General features: G+C 42.2%; 1 protein-coding gene across 5 annotated transcripts in view; it reads left to right on the forward strand.

The window, feature by feature from the left end:
- ASAP2 (ArfGAP with SH3 domain, ankyrin repeat and PH domain 2) overlaps nucleotides 1-23244 on the forward strand; it is a 94587-nt gene that overhangs the window by 64577 nt on the left and 6766 nt on the right. For 2 of the 5 annotated variants that reach the window (XM_081856897.1, XM_081856899.1), the window contains exons 12-24: nucleotides 2380-2467; nucleotides 5317-5365; nucleotides 5994-6160; nucleotides 7087-7220; nucleotides 8835-8929; nucleotides 10066-10122; nucleotides 12405-12594; nucleotides 14449-14534; nucleotides 14694-14809; nucleotides 15532-15599; nucleotides 15962-16075; nucleotides 17986-18238; nucleotides 22293-22454. In XM_081856897.1, coding sequence (XP_081713023.1) covers nucleotides 2380-2467; nucleotides 5317-5365; nucleotides 5994-6160; nucleotides 7087-7220; nucleotides 8835-8929; nucleotides 10066-10122; nucleotides 12405-12594; nucleotides 14449-14534; nucleotides 14694-14809; nucleotides 15532-15599; nucleotides 15962-16075; nucleotides 17986-18238; nucleotides 22293-22454 — 1579 coding nt within the window. The remainder of the gene's footprint in view (nucleotides 1-2379; nucleotides 2468-5316; nucleotides 5366-5993; nucleotides 6161-7086; nucleotides 7221-8834; nucleotides 8930-10065; nucleotides 10123-12404; nucleotides 12595-14448; nucleotides 14535-14693; nucleotides 14810-15531; nucleotides 15600-15961; nucleotides 16076-17985; nucleotides 18239-22292; nucleotides 22455-23244) is intronic. The other 3 variants (XM_081856900.1, XM_081856898.1, XM_081856901.1) reach the window with 3 other exon arrangements.

Consider the following 23244-nt stretch of genomic DNA (forward strand, 5'->3'; position numbering starts at 1 on the left):
TTCACTTTGTTGTGTTTTGTTGGTGTAAATATATTCACACTTGGTGCAGACTAGGCTCTGTCCACACGGCAACGTTCACGGGTACTTGGGCTGCTGTTTCCGTGCGTGCATTTGTGCATCTCCATCCACACACAAGTGCTTTCAATTTTATGCCTCCGAAATGTAGCTTGACGTCCTGTCTGCCCTTGTAGCTGGTGCTTGAATGGGATGTCTTCCTTCTCTTGTGTTGCTGCCCACTTCCTTCAATTAGTGCTTCCTCACTCACTGTAAGTTCTCGAAACCTGAGGTCCATTGTGAACATGCATGCTATTTGCTTAGCTGCAGGTGCCCATTTTCCAATTTTTATTTTTGTAACACAAGTTTTCCAGTATGCCAGGTTTGTGCAAATCAGTCGTAAAAAAATAAATTTAAAATACAGGTGTGGTGCTCTAAGCAAGGAAATCTGACGGTTCCCCTGTAGGCATGAAAACAGCTGTTTACCTGTGCTATGCACCTTTAAAATGCTTTTTTTAAAAAAATACAGGTTTTCTAATATATTAAATTTGCTCAAAAGAGATGTAAAAAAACGTGTGTCGCTCCAAGCCAGGCAAAGAAAGATTGGGAATCACTTTCATTAAAGCCCCTGTATTGGGAAGTTTTTAATGCTTGATGTTTTGCTATGTTTTTATATATGCTGTATCTTCTCCTCCTCCTCCCCCTCCTCCTCATTTTCTTTCCTGCCTCCTGTACCTGCAAGGGCATATGTCATTTTTATTTTTAATACAGCTGGTTATGCAAGAGTAATTCCAGGCAGAAGAGTTGTTTTAAAAACAGTAATAATGCAAATGTTCCTTCAGGAACAACTGGTGATAACAGACAGGCCTTTGGTTTAGATTGATAGAAACAAAATGGAAACAGGAGGTGGCGGCGGACCACACCCAGTGACACATTATCACACTTAAAAAAGAAGTCCACCCACACAATGCAATTCAGTGCATCTGCAGTTGGATAACATACCATTTTTATATTGTATATTCTTCTTTTACTGGATTATCTGTGGCCTGGGGAAGTACCAGTTGCTGCAAAAAATCGAGACGCAAGCAGCTTCAAATCCATCTTACACTCCAGTGTTGATGAGCCCTAAATGTTTTTGCTCCCATGCCTTAACCATGTGTAAAATCTGAATGCAATCGTTTGGTGTAAACCAGCCCATAATGTTCTCATAAACCAGTCATGATGAAAAGATGTATCCATGTGTAAAATCTGAATGCAATCGTTTGGTGTAAACCAGCCCATAATGTTCTCATAAACCAGTCATGATGAAAAGATGTATCCTTAGGAAGACCATAGCCTTGTTTTTGCAAATATTTACTCGCACCATAGTTGTCAAGAGTTGAATACATGAAAAAAAATATCTCTGTTTGCCTTTACTGTTTATGAAACGTGCCACTAATATTCGTGTGTAATGTCCGACTACAATAGTCAGTATGAGTTCTTCTTCACGCTGCATCTCTTGGAACTGCTTTGTCTTATGTTTTTATGGTAAATATTTGCATGTAATGTTAATTGTGTCAGTAACTCTTAATGGTTTATTTGTCTCTAGTGTCAGTCGGAGAGCCAAATGTTACCTTGTCCTTTGGATCCTTTACAAGAGTTCAAATCATTTTAACTTAGTCTAATGCACCTTTGTTACCAAAGTAGATGCTTCCTGTATCGGCCAAGTGTTGCAGCAGGAGGATGTGCTCACGAGTAAATTATAGCGCTCACACAATTATTTCATAGAGCATAAATGGCAGTGGTGTGAGTTGTACCCATCGACTATATTTCCGAATGGAACTTTAGAACTAAAGTAAATTTATCCAGCCATTCTTGACCTGCTTTCCAAGGCTCCCATCTTTCTGAGGTGTAGACACATCTTAATATTGTACAGTAGTACCTTGGTTTACAACCATAATCTGTTCCGGAGGTCCAGTTGTAAACCAAAACAGGTTGTAACCCAAGATTTGCCTTTGCCAATGGGGCCTCCCCCCAAAAATTGGTTGTAAACCAAAAAAAGGGACACACACTTCTGGGTTTGACATGGTTGTAATCTAAAACGGTTGTAATCGAAAGCGGTTGCAAACCAAGGTACCACTGTAATACAGGAAGTAGCAATTTGCCCCGTTCCTTACAGTTCAGATTGCTGTGAACTTGCCCTAGATCTAATTGTTTCCACTTCCTGTGGCTTATTCAAAAGAACTGGATATCTGCCTATTTTGGTAATTTCCATGGGCATATTTTGGGTGTCTTGTATGCAGGTGGATTCTCCCTTTTGAAATCCATGATAACAGGAAAGTCTTTATTCTTTATGCATTTTTACTAAGGGATATTCCTTTTTGTTTTGTTTTCTTCTTTAATCAGGCAAACCGGCCTCCTGCAAAGCTCAATCTGTTAACTTGCCAAGTGAAAACAAACCCAGAAGAGAAAAAATGTTTTGACCTCATATCACGTAGGTTTGTTGTAGGTACTTTCTATTAGTTAGTTCTAAAAATCTCCACATTGTTTCAGGGGGGGAAACAAGTTAATGGTGAGATTCCAAAATTCAGTCTGATACATTTGGAATATGTTACTATCAGAGCTTGCTTTGTTTGAACATTTTTGCCTTTCATATATTTCACATATCATTCTTATATGTTTGTCACTATAAACTATTCGTTTATATGTCTCAGTTTTTGTTGCTATATTAGCCCTCATTGGTGCCCTATTGAGGTTATTTTAGTTATGCTTTCCTGATTTCTCTGCAGAACCAAATCTCAAAATCATTCATGATGCCTGTATAGAATATATTGTTGAAATATTATCAGAAAGGTCATGTAATTATAAATAACTAATGTTTACCACCATTACTTTTCTTGATCATGGGGGTTTCTTCTTTCAGAACCGGGAGTGTTGTAGCATCTTACACATATAATACGTTTTTTACATTATTTATTGAAAGATAAAAAGATATATAAGTCACGATCATACTGTGCAAACTGGGGTATGTGTGTGTCATTCTCTTCCTCACACCTTCCTCTCTTGAATATGCCAACATTCTGCCTCTACTTTCTTTGATACAGATGTTCTTTTGTTTCATTTTCTTCTAGATGCAAAATTAGCACTGTTCTTTCAGTATAGGCCACTTGTTCCTTGAGCCAGCTACAACATTTAGCCATTCATTCTTCTGTTTACGGTCTGCCTCTTTTTCTGTAGGTTCACCAAATCTGACTTTCTAGTTAGGAACATGCTCTGATCCTTGCAGCTCCCCACATGGCTAATATCCACAGGTCATACTACACCTGCCCATTTAAGATTTTGGGATTCAGATCAAAATGGCTACCTTTCTCTTGAGGAATCTTTCTGAACTAGATCAGGTGCACGATAAATCCCATACTTCTAACACTGTCATACTTCTGACATTCCTCGTCCTTCATTTAGTTCTAGGGGGTTTCCTGTTTTGCTCACTGACCACCAAATTGTTATGTTGCAGCCAATCTTATTGCATATGTTCTGGAGAACCTTTCTATACTTCGTATCTCCCAAAGCAATGGGTGGGGGACCTCCAGATGTTGGACTACAACTCCCATCAGCCCTGTTAGCCATGCTGGATGAGGTTGATATGGTCCAACAACATATGGAAGGCCAATGATTTCCTAAGGCATCTTTTCTCTACATATTTTTTTACAATTACGCCGTCCTAAGCTTCTCATGTTAATAGCTGTGCCAAATTATATAGTTCATAACTGGGGCTTGGATCCATATGTCCAAGAGGGAGATGGGGAGATGCTCCCACTCAGATGTGGCTACTGGAGTTTCCTTTTTCTCCAGTCCCCCTGCGTCTCCCCACAAGCTGCTCTTGAGAGTCTCCTGACCTTCTCAAACCACTTCTCATAGGGCTGCCAGCCCACGTGGGTGGGGAAGAACCTGCATGAGTGGCTACAGCAGGGTCTTTAGATCCAAGCCATCGCTCTCTCATTACAAAGGCAAACTTTCTAAACAAATTAGTTTGCAAATACAACTTTGCTGCCAACATAGAATCACGGCTGTTTGGTCATGCCTATCAGCTTGTCCATGTGATTGCTTCTCTTCAGTTGTTACTAGAAAGGCGTGACACACAAACACAAAGCAATGGCTTCTGTGCTGTTCTGGTAGTGTATGAGTCAGGCCTCAGTGCTGGTCCATAGCAAACACACTGTTTTTAATCCAGCACTCCACACACAGAGACATAAGCAACTGCATGGCCTTGAGGTTTCTGGAGAAGTGGAAATATGTAGGCACTTCCAGCCAGTAGAGGCTCAGCTTGAGCCAACAGGTGTGACGTACGCTATGATGCAATCCTCTGAGATGTAGCCATAAGACTGTACAAGTCTTTTATAATAGCTTTCAGAGGTCTGCTTAGTTGTTTCAAAGGTCTCCTTTAATGTGAGAGAGCAACCTTGGGAAATGTTTGAAAATTCTTTCCAATTTCACGTGCTGTGGACTTGTGGTTGCACTAAATTGAGGCATTTTTTATCATCATGTTTGGCTTGACATTTTTTAATTGGCGGGTGTTTCCACCCCCCTCCAAACAACACCATGGAAATAAAAATCAAATGTTACAAAGCAAAGTGGCAAAGAAAAAAAACACCCAAGTGAAAAGCAGGCAAGGGCGCTATCAGGGTTCTAGAAAGTAAAATAAAACACAGCTCCTTGTATTGCCATGGTTGGAAGGTGGAGGAAAAAGCTGCTGGAAGTGAGTCAGGGGGAACTTGTGCTGTAAAATAAAAATAAAGTCCTTACTAGATCAGGTTCATCAATCCCAGCATCCTGTTTCCAACAGTGGACAGCAAAATGCTTTCAGGAAGCCCACAATAATGCATATCATTATTTTGAGCATTTATTTTTTTTTTTAAATGGAAGACTTCCCCCATCTGGGCAAGAGCACTCACATTCCAGGTATATTAGGGAAATAGGATGGATGGAAAATAGTTACACAACCAACAGTTGCTGATGGTGTCATTGTATTAACCCCTGCATTGCTGAACTAGTTCTGAGCAAACATTTGCAGTAACTTTTCTGTTGGTGGCCTTTGGTCTGGTCAAATAAGCAACCATAGCAGCAGGGAAGTTATACGTGAGCCTGCCGCTTAATCCTACTTGCATCATCTGCATATATGGGTGATTTTAACCCCGGGCAATATATTGCCCAGTTAATTTAACTCCAGGAACAACCACCAGTATCTGGTACATGAGTTTCGGAAAGGGTCACGACTGTTATGATGAGATGAACTATTCAAACGTTTTTGGGAGTCAACACTAGAAACATTTTATCTTCCTGTAGATGACCGAACGTATCATTTCCAAGCAGAGGATGAACAGGACTGTCAAATGTAAGTTGCATTAATAGTGGTTTTTGTTGTTTCTTTTGCTGTTTTGCTTGCTCATGATAGTGGTGTCTACAGTAGATAAAACAACTGCTTCTCTACTGAGGAGAAAGATAATCTTTAATTCTAGCCATTATTTAGACAGGCTAGGAAGACTAAACTTTCTGTTCATCTCCAGCAGGGATAGTCAGTGTCATTGGATTACTATTCTCATCATCCCTGACCCTTGGCTTTGCTAGTCCAACAACATCTGACGGGTACCATATTGGCTGCTCTGGATCTACAGGCAGTAATGCAAATAAATGTGGAACCATGGAATTTTAATGTTTAGGAAACAAATGCCTTCCACCAGCACCACCAAATTTCCAATTATGGATATTTTCAACCGTAGCCAGAATTCCTTTCCTTAGCATTAAAAACCACACACCTATCACAGCCCTTAAACTCCAGTGGGAGTTTTTCTTTTAGCCTCTGCTGAAGTTTTGATTCGACTCTCGTTTGCATGTGACTGTAAGCGAGAGCTAAGCTCAGTCTTGTAAGCCTTGTCTGCCTTCCTTTAAACTTTTTTCTCTGGAGGACAGTAGTGCATTTTTACCAGTTGAACATAGAAATGGAATTTGTTTTGTTTTTCAAGCTGGATATCGGTGCTACAGAACAGTAAAGAAGAAGCTTTAAATAATGCATTCAAAGGGGATGACAACACAGGAGAAAACAACATTGTCCAAGAACTGACAAAGGAAATCATCTCTGATGTACAGAGGATGCCTGGGAATGACACGTGCTGTGACTGTGGGGCACAAGGTGACTTTTTTTTAAGTGACGATGTGCTATTTCCCATGTAAAGTTTTGTGCCCCTTTGGGTGGCGCTGTGAAGGGACGCGGGTGGTACTGTGGGTTAAACCACAGAGCCTAGGACTTGCTGATCAGAAGGTCGGCGGTTCGAATCCCCACGATGGGGTGAACTCCCGTTTCTTGGTCCCTGCTCCTGCCAACCTAGCAGTTTGAAAGCACGTCAAAGTGCAACTAGATAAATAGGTACCACTCCGGTGGGAAGGTAAACGGCATTTCCGTGCGCTGCTCTGGTTCGCCAGAAGCGGCTTAGTCGTGCCGGCCACATGACCCGGAAACTGTATGCCGGCTCCCTCGGCCAATAAAGCGAGATGAGCCCTGCAACCCCAGAGTTGGCCACAACTGGACAGGGGTCCCTTTACCTTTATCTTTACATAAAAAGCAGAAATCTATCTACCAACCCTTCTCCAAAAGGATAATCGATTACTGTTAGAACAACTTATGTGCCTTAATGCTTTCACACTATTATGGATGCTGCTTTTTCCATTTTCAGTTTTGCAGTTGTCTGTGTAGCGGAGTCCTACAGATAATCCCAGGAGAGGGCCATTCAGAGGTGCACTTTCTTCCCCCACCACAACTCACTTCCACCACATTGTCCCAGAACCTTGCCCCATCCATTCAAGTCAGCAGTTGTGGTTTATTTATCTGTCTATGAAAATACTTATATACCACTGTTTCTTAGAAAAAATATCAGTTTACAATAATACATAAAACCATACAGTGAAAACCAACTTCAACTAATCATGTGCTTTATACATTTTTTTGCTTTGTATGGATGCAAAATCTAGTTGCTGGGTTTATATCCCATGAAGGGATTCTGTTATTTCATTACCCTGTGTGGCTTATGTTCTTTTCCCCCTCTGTTCTATCATTTTCAGATCCTACATGGCTTTCAACAAACCTGGGCATTTTAACTTGCATTGAGTGTTCAGGAATCCATCGGGAACTTGGCGTCCACTATTCCAGAATGCAGTCACTCACGTTAGATGTGCTGGGAACATCTGAGTTGCTGGTAAAGTGAAAAATGTTTCTGTCATTCGAAAGCTGAGTTGGTGTGTAGCTGGTGGCAGTATTTGCACATTATGGTAACACACAGTTAATGGTTGACCACATATAAACAGACCGTATCCATTTTACTCCTCTCTGTTTGCACCGGGGAGAAACAAGCCATGATTCCTGGGAGAGTGTTATGTCTGAATCAAAGTGTTATTAAGAAAACAAAACTGCTCCTTTTCCCTTATGGGGTACCCAAGAACCTATATAGAGTCCTTTTGTAGGTTTTCTATCGGTAGGAGAAAATAACAGAGGCCAACCAGAGAATATTGAGAAGCAAAGCAGCTAGTAAGCCTGATCTTTATTGCTGCAACAGGGTCCTCACTTACCACATGCACGAGGGAGGAGGAACCCAGAACAATGGTGTGCAATCCCTTATATATAGACTTTTTGAAATTGCCACCCTGTAAGCTTAAGGCCACCCCCCAATACATCATACATACATCACAGAAGAGGCGGTATACAGCAGAAAACCTGTCTGCCATGGTACCTGATAATGATCACTGATTGCATTACTTGGGTAGTCTGGCCATTCCTATGTGATTGTAAATACTCAGTTCCTGAATCCAGGTCACAGACTCACGCTATTCATACACAGATAGGCCCTTAAGACAAGATTTGTGAGCAAAGAGACGATGGGGAGGTTTTCCCATTTCCTTTGTCCTTGCAGAGAAATATTTGAGGTCAATTTGGGAGAGACAAAATAGTTTCAGGACTTTTTTTCCTGTACTGTTTCAGACATGTGGTTTATATATTTATATATGTGTTTGCCTGGTAAATTTTATTTTATATCTTAGACCTTATAATTCTCATGACACAAAGATTTTGCTTTTCCCCAACGAAACCACAATTGTGTCCCCCCAAAACCGCAGTTGATAAGTCTGTTTGGAGAAAACAAACCATGATATCTGGTTGGTTGTAACACTAAACCATGTCATTTATATCCTCTGCACACCAGTTAGGAGGAACGAAACACCTCAGATCAGCACTTAACAGCTTACCAGGATGGGCAAACTGAGTCTGTGTGTGTACAGTGTTACTGTAATTCTATAAGTGGCATACAGCTACGTAAGTCATACTCAGAATCTAAGTATGGCTTATGTTGGAGATCATCCAACAATAGAATCTCTTTTAAATTTCTTGGAAGAAAGTCGCTCCTGTATTGCAGTTAAATATATATATATATATATCAGGACTAAATTGTTTCTATAGGAACTGCGGTCATGCTATTGGAGCTTTGTTTAATAAAGCTTGTTGGTTTCATGTGTTAAAAGGACCCACCTGGCCAGGACACGGAACTACAGATTCAGTGTTGCATCCAACTACGTTCTACTCGGAACATAGACCTATTGAAAGTAATATTCCTAAATTTGTTGTGGAAATTAATTTCAATGGGTCTACCCTTGAGTAGAACTAGCATTGGATACAACCCCCAGAATTCTCTAAGATTTAACTTTTTAACCTTAAGTTCTTTCTCCACTGGAAAAATCAAGAAAATGGGTTGCTACTGAAATCAGTTGCTTGACGTGATTATGTTAATCTTTGCCCGGTGTGTTTATATTTCCCTTTATAGCTTGCCAAAAATATTGGGAATGCGGGATTTAACGAAATTATGGAATTTTGTTTGCCGGCAGATGAAATGGTCAAACCCAACCCAAGCAGTGATATGTAAGTATGAAACATTGAAAGTATGGAAAGCTTTTACAGTGTAGTGATTAAGAATGTGAGTTGGACAGTTCCTGGTTCAAATACTGCCCTCACTATGAACTTGCGAGTTGACCTAAAGCAAGTCACTGCTATCTCTGCCTCCAAGCCCACCCACCCCCCCACTTGCAATTTGGGTGAATTTATTGGAGCCGTTGACCAGTTTATAGAAACCCACAGTAGTCAGCTCTTTCTAAATAGGCAACAATCAGCATGAAATTTAAGCAAGGTTGCAGGAATATGAACTTATAGAACTGTTCTAAGGATTGCTGAGAGGATATACAGTGGTACCTCAGGTTACATACGCTTCAGGTTACAGACTCCGCTAACCCAGAAATAGTACCTCGGATTAAGGACTTTGCTTCAGGATGAGAACAGAAAATGTGCTCCGGTGGCGCGACGGTAACGGGAGGCCCCATTAGCTAAAGTGGTGCTTCAGGTTAAGAATAGTTTCAGGTTAAGAACGGACCTCCAGAACGAATTAAGTACTTAACCCGAGGTACCACTGTATGTGGGTGTTTACTAGCAATAGTTCCACTAACAGCTCCCGTTTGCCAGAGAGGATGGAAAAAGAGAATAGTCTCAGAAAAAGGAAAGTATTGGAGAACAAGAAAGTACTGAGTTCATAAACTCTTTGACTGGAAAGAGGATCCTATTAATTGGTTAGGGTTGCCATACGTCTGGATTGTCTGGGATTCCAATGCCGACTTAACTTCTGGGGACAATTTCGGCCAAATGTCCGGATTTTGGAAAATTTCCCAAAAAAACTCAACTTTCTGTGTCTGGGTTTTTTACTTCTCTAAATACGGCAACCCTAAATTAGCAAAAGGATCCCACCAATCCATGTGTCAAGGCTAAAGTTTTTTTTTTTTTTTAAATAAATCAATCATGACTCGGAACAACTAATTCTGGTTTAAAACAGACAGCAAATTAAAGCTTAAGATCTTGTGTGTAAACAGCTATGTTTTATGATGATGCCACGCTTTGGTAAATGGACATCTGGCAACCATAGTCATTAAAGTCAACTATAATCATTGAAGTCATGCACAATATATAACCCTTGTTTAATGACTAAAATAAGCTTAAATTGCTATTTTTAGGAATCAAATTGAAAACGTCAACCTCCACATGTGTACAGATCACATTCTCACACAGATGTAAGTGACTCTCAAAGCCTTCTCATAAAATTCCTTCGCTTCATTTAAAGGAGCAATTGGAGGGGAAAGAAATTTGGGCATAACCCAATAAATTAAGCAAGTTGCTCATTAGGGAACTTCAGCAGCATTAACAGTGTGAGCATAAACTTCAGGGATGGCTTTCTGCTGGAACACAAATTCCTATTTTGTTTATTTCATGAAATTTCTACGCCGCGTGACTGTAAAAAAAAAAAAAGAATCCAAAGCCATTTACGAAAAAGCTAAAACTATAAAATTATCAGTCAGAAGAATGAATAACAATGTAAAACTTTCAAAAAACTAAAATAACAGGGGACTGAAAACAGACCAGAATTGTATCAACAAATAAATAAAGTTTATAGTTATTTCCCTTCCACAAACATAAGAGCTGCTTCTGTGCACAAAAGGGATTTAGAAGAAGCAGGGCAGAGGGGAAGGTAGGTGGGTTTTTCCTTGATTTGCCGTACTTCCCTAGCCCTCAGGAGCAGCTTTTCAGGAGACAGGAGGAATCAGCAAAAAAATCACACATCTCTTTATTTTTGTGGGATCATCCTGCAAGTGGCGTTTCACAGGAACTCTCTGGATCAAATATCTTTTTTTCTATCCAGTTTGGTGCCATTTTTATAAACTCTTTATAACTCTTGGTTTCTGCGCTTGTTAAGAAATGGCAGGGAAAGGTGCCGTGGTCTGCTGAGGTGCATTCTGAATAAAATTTCAACATACAGTCATACCTTGGATCCCGAACTCTTTGTGAGTCGGAACGTTTTGGCTCCTGAACACTGCAAACCCGGAAGTGAGTGTTCCGGATTGTGAACATTCTTTGGAACCTGAACATCCGACGGGGCTTCCGCGGCTTCTGATTGGCTGCAGGAGCTTCCTGCAGCCAATTGGAAGCCACGCTTTGGGTTCCAAATGTTTTGGAAGTCGGACGGACTTCTGGAACGGATTCCGTTTGACTTCCGAGGTACCACTGTAGTAGCAAATAATTCATTTTTTAAAAAATTATCTCACAACTTTCGCCCAAGGAGTTAAAGGGGGCAGGCATGCTTGTATCCTCAGAACAACCCCGTGAGATAGGTTAGCCTGAGAGACTGTGACTTGGCCCAAGATCACCCAGTGAACTCCATGGCTGAGTTGGGATTTGTACTCTGGCCTCCCAGGTCCTAGTCCAACATTACACCACACTGTTCCTCATTTATATTAAAAGTAACCTAGTGAACAGCTTGAAAAGATCAAGTAGCGCAACAAGAAAGGAAGAATTGATAGGTACACACTGCTCCCTCCAATGATAGCAAAGAAGAAAGGTTGGGACTTAAAATTACCTTACAGATTTTCCAGTTTTTTTTAGACAAAGACAGACTAAAGCTAAAAAACTGGTGTTTGAATGGAACGTACAAGATATGGTTATCCTCTGTAATCTGTAACAGATTCCATGTTAAATCACACATGACAGCAAACTTAAGCAACTGACCTCAAGATAAATAATGTAAAACGGTAACAGAGCAGTCTGACTTTTAAGTTCAGTGCAGGGGGTTTCCCCTGAATTGTTGGAAGAGCACATCCATCGAATAACCCTGCAATTAGTTTTAATTCAATTTGCAAAGTAATTTTATGCATTTCCTGAAAAAGACCTAAAGAAAACAGATTTTTATGGCAGCGAGTAGAGTTTATTCGTTCACCCCAATCAATCAGTTTGTTGTTTCTACAAGTAAACAGTCATAACTACAAAACTTTCACATATGTTACAGAGAAGGAGGGAAGTGATCATAGTGGCCCTGTTTGCATGTTGTGGTTAGCCATAGTTAGCGGTTTACTGTGAACACACCAATTTCACCTGCTTTCTTCCTCCCTGCTAGCACACAGGAAAACCAAATCATGATCCCTGGCCTTGCATTATGTCCAAACCAAGGACTATTATTTTATTTGCTGCAAGCAAACCATGATATGCAACCAAGGTTGGTTTGTTTGGCTTCATGGTTTGTTTGGAACAAAATAAACCATGATCAGTAGTTCTGATGCTATGCTAAGACAGGGATTGTGGTTTGTTTCTCCTATGGGCCAGGGAAGAGAAACAAAGTGGATGAGATTGGTGCATTCTTAGTAAACCCTTTACTGTGATATGCAACCAAGGCCATTCAAAGTGAAAACCAAACCATTTCCATCAGCCTTTTTTTGTAATTTGAAGAATTGCAGCCTGCGTGATATTGTTTGTGAAGCGAGTTTCATTTCAAGTTTGCATAAAATAAAATCACACCTCATTTCAGGAATGCAAGAAAAGATTATATTAATGCCAAATATATTGAAAGAAAATATGCAAGGAAGAAACACTCAGACAACGTGGCTAAACTGCAGAGCCTCTGTGAAGCGGTCAGAACCAGAGACATTTTTGGATTGGTTCAAGTGTATGCTGAGAATGTGGATCTCACAGAGAAAATTCCACTCGCAAATGGGCATGTAAGTGTAGAATTTCTTCTGTTATCGGCATGTTAACATGTTATCTGCTGTTTTTGTGGAAATGAGATCGTAACTCAGTCATTCACTTGAAATGTTAAAAGGATGACTGTTTGCAAAAGAAGTCAGAAAAATGGCATCTTATCTAAATGGCTCATCCATCTGTTATCAAACCGCGTTATTAAGAATAGGAAATCTAAAACATAAATGTGAAAAGATTTTGTACCATCCACTGGATATGGGTGGGAGCATACAAAAATCCAAACAAAGGGGGATAGATCCAGACATTGAGTGAAATCCAACATCCCATGAGCAGATTTTGGTTAACATAAGGGGTCTTGGCCTCTTCCCCATTGTGCACCCCTCCCCCTCCCAACTGACCTGGGGGCTTCCCAATACTCCAGAGCAGATTTTCAGGGCATGTAGAGAGGAAGAGAAGAATGTGAAATCCCCTTGCGCAAGAGAAATCCATTCTGCTTGTGCACAGGCCACATTGGAGCACGGATGGCCATGCTTAAAGTAGACCTGTTGAAATCAATGGGCCATGCATTAATCATGATCTGTTCAAAACACGGCTATGTTTGGATCCATCTCAGGTCTATTGTTTTTACATTTGCAATTTTGAAAATGCAGTTTTATGGGATGAGTTTAACTTCTGCATCTCTGTTTCTCAAATTTTTTGAACTTGGGTCTCCTGCTAAACCTGCTCTTATCCTCCACTCTCCACCCTCATTCTTCTTCTCTTTGGCAAGCGAGCACACAGAATATTCACGCACAGCTACTGCTATGTGGCTGATAGTACAATTACAAATTCTGTTTAGCCATTATTAACGAAGCATGGCTTAACATCCTACTAGCCTGGTACCAGTCGAAAATTAAATAACCATTATTAGCCAAGTGCTAAATCCCCAGAGTGGTTTAATCCTTAGAAGTACTATGATATTTGCTTCTATACATTTTAATACTGTTCAATTAGTCCTGTAAAACTAATGAGTTGACTGATAAATTAGCATAAAATAATCCAGCTCGCTGTTTTTCTAATTAACTTACTTGCTGGACCCTACATGCCTTCTTTGACAATAAAGAACAGCACCATCCCAACTCTTAAGCTTTGAGCTTCCTGTGTTATTTGTATCAAGGGATAGCCAGATCCCACCAGTTCTCTGTGCTTTGACATGCCTGCCCTGTCCATCTTCTTGTTTAGCACAAAGCACTCAAACAGTCCCCTCTGAGTTTGGAGGCTTGTAGCATTGGTTTATAAATACCTATACTGTATGTCAGAGCTTTCCAAACTGTGTGTTGCAATGCATTAGTGTGTCGGCTGCAGTGTGTAGGTGTGTTGCACGAACACATACACCCTGTGCTCCTCCCAGGTCTGGAAAGGGGTTAGCTTAACCTCCAGTTTGCTAGTAAAACTGAATTACTGTGCCACAAAATGATGCATGTCTAAAAAGTGTGTCACCAACATGAAAAGTTTGGGAAGCTTTGCTGTACATGTTATCTTCTCTAAATGTCCATTTTCCTATATGTTCCTTTGGTTTCTTGAGATGGGTTTATTTCAAGAGTGGCTGGGGCAACCCAGGCAGATGAGCAGGGGTATCAATATTATTGTTATGGTCATTATAATATTTCTACCATTTCCCCGTTTAGATGACCTGGAACAATTAACATTATCATCACTTAGGGATGAATTGTCTTAAATCAAAGCCATAGTTTGATAATGATGACCAAAGCCAGCTATAGTAAAGTTTTTTAATTTTTTGTTTAGCATAATGTAACAAAAAATAGGGAGGTATCTCCCCAAAAAACAACAACCCTTCCTTGCTTGCTATTGGTCAAAACACCATATGATTTCAGGAACAAGACGAAACTGCCCTTCATCTCGCTGTGAGATCTGTTGATCGGACCTCACTCCACATAGTTGACTTCTTGGTGCAGAACAGGTGAGCGATTCTAACGCTATTTAAACACTTTTCATTTTCATATTTGAAAACAAAACCAAGCCTGCTGTAATATTTGTTGATAGCATGAAAGCAAGCTTTTTGAGAGTTAGACTACTCAGTCTGTGTGAACTAAACTTTTACCCTTTTCCTTCTGCATAGTGGCAACCTGGACAAGCAGACCAGCAAAGGTAGCACTGCTCTTCATTATTGTTGCTTGACAGATAATGTTGAGTGCCTCAAACTGCTCCTGAGAGGGAAGGCTTCCATCGAAATAGGTAAAAGGGTAAAGAGTGACTCCTCTATTCTTTAAATCAATCCCGCAACACAGACAGTTGGTGATAGGGGCACATAGACTCTTGCAATGACTTTGGCCAGTTTCTTTACATGTTTAACGTAGAGTTCTTTAGAAGGCGATACAGTGGTACCTTGGTTCTCGAATGGCTTAGTTGTCGAACAAATCTGCTCCCGAACGCTGCAAACACGGAAGTAAGAGTTCCAGTTTGCGAACGTTTTTCGGAAGCCAAACGTCTGACGCGGCTTCCGCTTGAGTGTAGGAAGCTCCTGCAGCCAATCAGAAGCCACACCTTTGTTTTTGAATGGTTTCGGGAGTCAAATGGACTCCTGGAACGGATTAAGTTCAAGAGCCAAGGTACCACTGTACTTGAAATGAAGATTATTGAGACCGTGTTGAAATTTGTATTTTAAGTCAAATGTTTGCTTACTATGTTACCACTGCTTTTATGGAGTTTTCATAGTGCCTGTGAGGCATCGTTCTTTGTTATTTACATACGTATTTGATTTAATTCATGTCCCACTCTACAGTTAACTATTTTTAAAGTCTCATTGGGGAGTTAAGCTCTTTTCTGTCTCCTCTTGGAATGAGTGGTTCTGCCCTCCCAATTCCCAAGTTCTGCCTTCAGATTTAAAAGTCACATTCATTTTTAGCAACATAAGATTGCAGAGAAGAATGTGACGTTTTCTTCCCATTGCTTTTTAGCCAATGAAGCTGGAGAGACGCCGCTCGATATAGCTAAACGCTTAAAACACACGCGCTGTGAAGAGCTGGTAAGATTTATTTTTTTCTTCTGTGTGTTCTCCGAAGCTGAACTGTTTCTGGATTATTTAGCAGCTTGCCATGAGGTTTCTGTGGTAGTCAAGAATGGTGGAAAATTTGTAAATAAATACTTGTTTGAGTTGACCTCTTAAGATACCTGAAAACAACAGACATGTGCCTTGCATCCATTGAGTGCTTAAATTATTGCTTTTTCTAAAGAAAGAAAGTAATGAATCAAGATTTCACATAATGGGAAAGAAAGGGAATTTACGTCATTAATTAATTAAATTTATATGCTGCCCCTCATCCAAAGGGCACAGGGCAATTTGTAGTAGCTGACTGTGCTGAATAGTGTCTCATTCTTGTACCTTAGCTCACCCAAGCTCTGGCTGGAAGACTTAATTCTCATGTTCATGTAGAATACGAGTGGCGATTACTTCATGAAGACCTGGACGAAAGTGATGATGATGTGGATGGAAATTTACAGGTATGCATTTAGAAGATCAGAAACCCAACGTTTTAAAAAAATTTTAAAAATGGAAATGTTCCTGCCTGGAACAAGAGTAATATTATCATCACTGTGTACTTTGTAAAAAAAAATATTACTGAGAATTTTAATGGTGCTGCACTCCGCTTGCGCTGGCTTGAAGTCAGCTTAATTTAAGGCAATATATAAACGAAACTCATTTACCATTGTGTTCCTGATGAAGATAGAATTAAATGATGGATGTAAGGGTTGCTTAGAAGGAAGAGATTATAGAACAATTAGGGACATGGGAAGCCAACATAACTGGTCAGACCATTGGTCCATCTAGTTCAGTATGGTCTACAGTGATTGGCTGCATCTCTCCAGGTTGTCAGGCAGAGGATGTTCCCATTCCCACCTGTACATGCTGCAGCTTGTACCTGGGAACATAACAGAAGGTTCCCCTTTTAAGTAGGAAGTGGTATTTGTATTGCAAAACCCTGTGCCTGCCTTTCAAGGTTTTCGCTCAGCCATTTTGTTCAACCTCAACTCTGCTGCTCTCCAACTCAGCGGTGAAGGTGGGAATTAGGAAGCATTTTGCTGCTCACTCACTATTAATAGGCTTTCAGGCCCCAGGGACTCTTGAAAAGAAGATTAAGGGCTATTAATGACACAACTAATGTCTTTTCTGTGCTTGATGACATGGCTGAATGTGTCCGCTGCATGTGTGTTCATTTGCCTCTGAGTTGGGCTAGTATTGTCTTCGTAGGGAAGAAAAATGGAGGTCAGCTCCTCTGATCTTTTTATCGGGAAATGTTAGAAAGTCACCAGCCATTTGCCTTGATTCAGTCAGAAGTTAATAGGGACACATGTCTCTCTGAAATAACAAAACCTTCAACAACAAAATCAGGTAGAAAGTTAGCAAAGTTCTTACCAAAGTTAGCATGCTAAGGGTCAAAAATGGCAAGTGATTAATTTAAAACATGTCCCTTTCCTCCAGAGAGAGAGAGAGATGGTTTTGCTTTTATTAATCATTGGGAGGTTGTTGGTTTTTTAAAAAATGAATGTTTTCTTCGATTCTAGTTTTAAATGTATATCCAATGGAAATTTTGAACAGTGTCATTTTGTTGTTAGAAATGGCTGTTAATTTTAAGCACAGTGAGTACACATGGCCTTAACAGTATGGACCTGTGTGTGTTTACTCAGTAACACTGGATTTAATGGGCCACCTGTGATCTTCCAAAAGTTGTTGGACTACAACTCCCATCATCCTTGACCAATGGCTGTGCTTGCTGGGCCTGATGGGAACTGGAATCCTACAACTGGAGACGCCACAAGCTAACCACCTGCGCCCGATTGTTACTTATTTTTACTCTGTTTTATTGTATATCCTATTGGGACGTGGGTGGTGCTGTGGGTTAAACCACAGAGCCTAGGACTTGCCGATCAGAAGGTCGGCGGTTCAAATCCCCACAACAGGTGAGCTCCCGTTGCTCGGTCCCTGCTCCTGCCCACCTAGCAGTTCGAAAGCACGTCAAAGTGCAAGGAGATAAATAGGTACCGCTCCGGCGGAAAGGTAAACAGCGTTTCCATGCGCTGCTCTGGTTCGCCAGAAGCGGCTTAGTCATACTGGCCACATGACCCGGAAGCTGTACGCCGGCTCCCTCGGCCAATAAAGTGAGATGAGTGCCGCAACCCCAGAGTCGGCCACGACTGGACCTAATGGTCAGGGGTCCCTTTACCTTTACCTATTGTATATCCTGCCCTTCCTCCTGAACTAGCCCAGGGCAACTGTAAGTGTGCTTAGGATTTCAGCCTCAGTTAAAGCAAAATGAATATTAGCTCCCTAGTGTGCGTTGCATTTTTTAAATATCCGGTCTTGAAACACTTGCCCACATCACTCTCTCTTGTATTCTTCCTTCCTTTTTAAGCAACCAAGCCCTAACCGAAGAGAGGACAGGCCTGTGAGTTTCTATCAGCTAGGATCGAGCCAGCTTCAGCCTAACGTGGCATCTTTGGCTAGAGATGCTGCCAATATAGCCAAGGACAAGCAAAGAGGGTTTATGCCGAGCCTCTTGCAGAACGAGACCTATGGAGCCATACTCAGTAGCAGCCCACCTCCTTCACAGCCTGCTGCACCAGTCACAAGTGCACCTCCTTTGCCCCCCAGGAATATTGGGAAAGGTAACTAACATTTTGCAAGAGGTGGAGTTCAACAGTTTTCTTTCTCTCTTGGAGATTTTAGCTTGGCAGTTTTTTTCTGCAGGTAGGTATATTGAAACTATAAATTGCTGCGTGATGGGAGGGCGGAGGGTTCCTCCTCCTCTTCCTCCTTTTCTTTCAAATTGGGATGAATCTGCACTTTCTATTTTGGACAGTCACAGTGCAGAGGTGGGAGGAAAAAGAAAGGAAAAGAATCACATAATCAAATGACTGTTTCTCGGGGACACAATGTCTCAGGGTGCAATCCTATGCTGAAGTTACACCAGCTGAGTAGCAGCTTTAGCAGAAACCCCACTATGCCAGATTTGCTGCTACTGCGATAAAAGATGCTGGTGGAGTACTTCGGATATACTGGCAGAATGACTGGAATGTGGCCAAGTTGTGGGCAGCACATTTGCAATGATGCCCTCGATTGCTTTGATCCATGCCCCTGTCAAAAGCACAGCCTTGACTGCCCTTCTTGACTTCAAATTAAAATGGAGGTGGGGGTAAAAATAGCTGCCCCTTTGCAGACAACTGGCTCACTCATGCTGCTATGACAGAGCATAGTTTCTCTGCCGTAGGGTATGGTCCAGTCACAGCACACCGCTGCCAGTTTATAAACGGGACTTCCATCACTGAGCTGATGGGTCACGTGGAACTGGGCCCCTATAGAACTCTGGTGAGCAGACGCAGAGCACCAGGGCACTTTGTGTGCAACGCAAGCGCTCGGCAGAAGACTGCCTGCCCTCTTGACACTTGTGAGAATTTGAGCCCGTTGTTAACACTTCTCCACCTAAAACCTTTGCAAGTCCCTCATTCCAGGCACAAACACCCAGCACTGAACTCCACTCCCAACAGTTAGGGGGTACCTAGGCAGTGCACCCTAAAAGCCTGCTGGGAAACTCCTGGCACAGCTGTCCTATTGCTGCTGGGGAGAAGGTCATGTGGGTTGCCCCACGGGAGTGGGTAGACGCCAGAACGGCAAGTTTTCTCAGGCAGGAGGTTGGACTAGATGACTCTCAAGATCCCTCCCGGTTCTACAATTCTTTTGGCCCATTCGTTGCTCCCCCTGATTGGCTCATGGCGTGCTGAGGATAGAACCATTTATCATTTCTTAGTGTGGAGTTATACCCTGGATTGAAACCAGCATGTAAAACCTGAGCTGTTGCACCCAACTAGGGCTTGTTCCTGGTGATTGCCCCATGATGTGTCTGTTTCCCGTTTCCTGCAGCAGCTAAGTAGTCAGGGAACTGCTGTGTGGTGGTTGCAGGGTGGGTTTCCTGCTTCCCAACTAGTCCTGGTGACTTCCGCTGCTGGTGTGTGTCTGCGGCTGCCCTAGTGGCATGCCCTGGTTCCCCGCTTGGCTGGGGAGATTTTCCCTGGGTGGGTCTTGAACCCTTGTCCCAAGAGGAATGTATATGCTCCATGGACTCCCAACTGTCTGCTTCCCCCTTTGTGCACTTTTCTCCAAAATCGTGCTTAAGTGGATTCATCCAGTCCTGTGCCATGTGTGGATGTGCTTTGTCGGTGCAATGGGACCTCCATGTCCACCACACCACCCCATCCCAGATCAGGTCCAGGTTCCCCCAACCCTCCTGTGATGATTGTGAGGGTGGAGGGGACAGGAAAGAAAGCAGTAACTCTTCTTGTGCTCGTGAAAGTTGATTGCACCAGTGGAGCTGTAGTGTTGGATACAGCCCTCTGTCTTAAGGGTTGCTTAGGGACTAACTATAGCATTGCTAGCTGTGCCTCTGGAATTTATGGGCTGGGGCATTGCCTTGCGTGTTTTGTGCAATTTGGGGCACAGGGGCATGTCCTGATCATCATATGTTCCTGTCAGCAGCGGCATAGTCTCATGAATGATTGCTACTAGGGCAATCATTCCAAATCCAGCGAGAACATGCATTGCATAGGGCAGCCATTCTGTCAGTGTAATGGCGGTGGCATATCTCCGCTCCTGTCCCATTGTCAGTATAGGATTGTTGTGCCTATCTAGAGATGAAGATAGGAGTCCTATAAGAAACACCGCCAGAGCTGAATTTCCTTTCACAGATGACAGCTGTGATTGAAATTGGCGTCTAAAAACACACAGGTGTGTAGACACGCTTTAAATCCATGATTAGTATACACGTTGGTAAATTCCCCCCCCCCCCTTCCCCTATTGGTCTTGGCATCATAGGTCCTGCAAGAGAGGGCACTTACCATTCATGGTCCTATAGTTATTGGAGACAAAAATATGTATTAAATATTCCTTTGTTCAGGATGAATGGCTTAAAAAGATGAAGTCACACAGCACGTGTCGCAAACAGATTATTGTTTTTATTCTCCTGAAGCCCTATTGAAGCATTCAGGATTATATGACTGACAGAGTTGCGAGAGTGGAGCCAGGTACATTTGCCATGTGTGCATCCCATCCCCCCATCCCCTGCCCCTAAAGCTGTCCACATGCATAGCATGTGTGCTATGGGGCAGCTGAATGTGAGTAGACAGAGCTGAATGGGCCCTGAATGTTCAGGGTGACGGCATGCACATGTTTGTCAGGCATACCCCCAATTTGTGGATGAAGCAGCCAGGGTAGGGGGTGAGGGGTGGGTGAGGTGACCCCACTGTTTCCCTTCACACAGGTAACAGTGGTGTGGTCGGTTGTACCCAAATAGAGCCCTGGTGGCTTTCATAAACAATGTCCTGTCTGGCTAAACGCTTCCTTTCAGCAAATGTGGCTGCAGGCCTTGCTTCTTCATTAACTAACAAAAACTTTGCAATCATCTTTCCTATTACAATTGCTAAAAAAAAAAAAATAAAAATCTGCCACTGTACATCAGCAAACTACGATTTATGTCTTGCCATATGCTTTATTGTGGGACGCAGGTGGTGCTGTGGAATAAACCACTGAGCCTCTTGGGCTTGCCGGTCAGAAGTCAGCGGTTCGAATCCCCGCGACGGGGTGAGCTCCCGTTGCTCGGTACCTGCTCCTGCCAACCTAGCAGTTCGAAAGCAAGTCAAAGTGCAAGTAGATAAATAGGTACCGCTCCGGCGGGAAGGTAAACGGTGTTTCCGTGCACTGCTCTGGTTCGCCAGAAGCGGCTTAGTCATGCTGGCCACATGACCCGGAAGCTGTACGCCGGCTCCCTCGGCCAATAAAGCGAGATGAGCGCTGCAACCCCAGAGTCATCCACGACTGGACCTAATGGTCAGGGGTCCCTTTACCTTTATATGCTTTATTAGGATTCCACACACACACACACACGTTAAACCTTCTGTGGATAAAGACCTCCTGGACATCAATAGCAGTGACCGTCTCTGCCCATTTTGCTTCCCCTGCCAACATGCCTCTTGCCTCAACTGCTGTGTGGCATACCTGGAAAGCCGCTTGCTACCGCAGGCAAAAGAGAAGTGCAGATGACAGGAAGTGGGAGCTAACAGGTAGACTAGCCACCACAGCCTTATCTTGCCCCACTGCATCAGGAGATTATTAGCCCATTGTCTGGGATAAGAGGAGACAAGCCTGTTTCTTACCACCAGCCTATTTTACCAACTCCTGCTGCTGAATTTTGGGAGCACCACATTTCCTATTTTGTGCAAAGTGATGTCCACAACAACATCCACACCTAATTAGTTTCTCCTTCCCAATTGTACTATTTTTATTTTATTTTTTTGTAAAATCTTAATAGGCTTAGCCTTGTATGGTAGGAGCCAAGCAGCTGCAATGGGGGGGGGGGAGGGCGCTTTATGCATCAATTGATGTGCGCCCTATTGAAAAGTATTGTTCTGAGATGATGCAAAAGCCTTCTGTCTGATGATTGGTCCATTTCAGCTCATTCACTCGTGCTTATCCTGTGATAGCCTAGTCACCAAGTGATGAAACACTCAGGTGTGAACAAGGCCTTAGAAACGACCCAATCTCCTTGTGCAGAAGTACGTGTGCCTCGGGCTCACAGCCAGTCAGTCCACTTAAGAAAAAGGTGCTGTTTTCTCATCGCTTCTCAGCCAGCAGTGATTATGATAATGACACAGTGTTTTCCTTTCTTTTTAGTTCAGTCTTCATTTCTTGGCAGTGCTGTTCAGACAACTCCTTCATCGAACACACTGTGGAAGACAAATTCTTTAGGAATGGAAAGCATAAGCAGGCAAAGGTCTTCATCCGATCCACCAACTGTCCATCCCCCTGTTCCGCCATTGCGTGTAACATCTACAAGTATGTTTGCCCTTTTCCACTGCTTCCTTTGTTTTTGCTGCATCTAATCACAGTTGGCCTCAACTTCCCATTCCACAACTCATGTTTCTTCCTCACTGGCGGATGTAGTTTTGAGCCTGCTGCTTTTCCATCTGGCTTCTTCAACACACTGTTTGTTAAGACTTCCTGCAACACACGGTTGAGGAATGGATATTTCAGATTAGTTTTGCAAGGAATTCAGGTTGTTCCCTGAACTTTTAGGAAGTTTCTTTAAAAAGACAAAAAGATTGCGGTTTTAATGTTCCTTGTTCCTCTATTAATGGTTACTTCTAAAGGTATATTACAGATACACAACTAAAAGTGTGATTTAAAATTACCTACTCATGTTAAACCAGCTCTCATGAAGATTAGCCTCACTACCAGTACAAGTACCTCATAGCAGGTAGGCTTTTGTTGGCTCCAGTTTTAATCTATGAGTTAGCTCGAGCCTCCCACTGCATTGTTTATGTTCAGACATAATTATAAACTATGGTTTATCATTAAGCCAGTGAGCCTCAAACTTCTGCACTCTCCCATCTTGTGGCAGAAGAAAAGTAGAAGCTTTTGCTTCGGTTTTTGACTAACCACAGTTTGACGATCTGAGCCCAGACAAACTGTGGTTAGGTCTTAACTGGTTTAATGAATCAAACCAACTTCATAAGTTGGCTCATTTAATTAAACCATAGTTAAAACTTACCCTATTTGTCCAGGCTCTCACAATACAATACAGCATGTGTCCAGGCAGAAATAAGCCCTGTTCAATTCAGTGTGG

The sequence above is a fragment of the Podarcis erhardii genome, assembly GCF_964252035.2.
Source record: "Podarcis erhardii genome assembly, chromosome: 3".
NCBI lineage: Eukaryota > Metazoa > Chordata > Lepidosauria > Squamata > Lacertidae > Podarcis > Podarcis erhardii.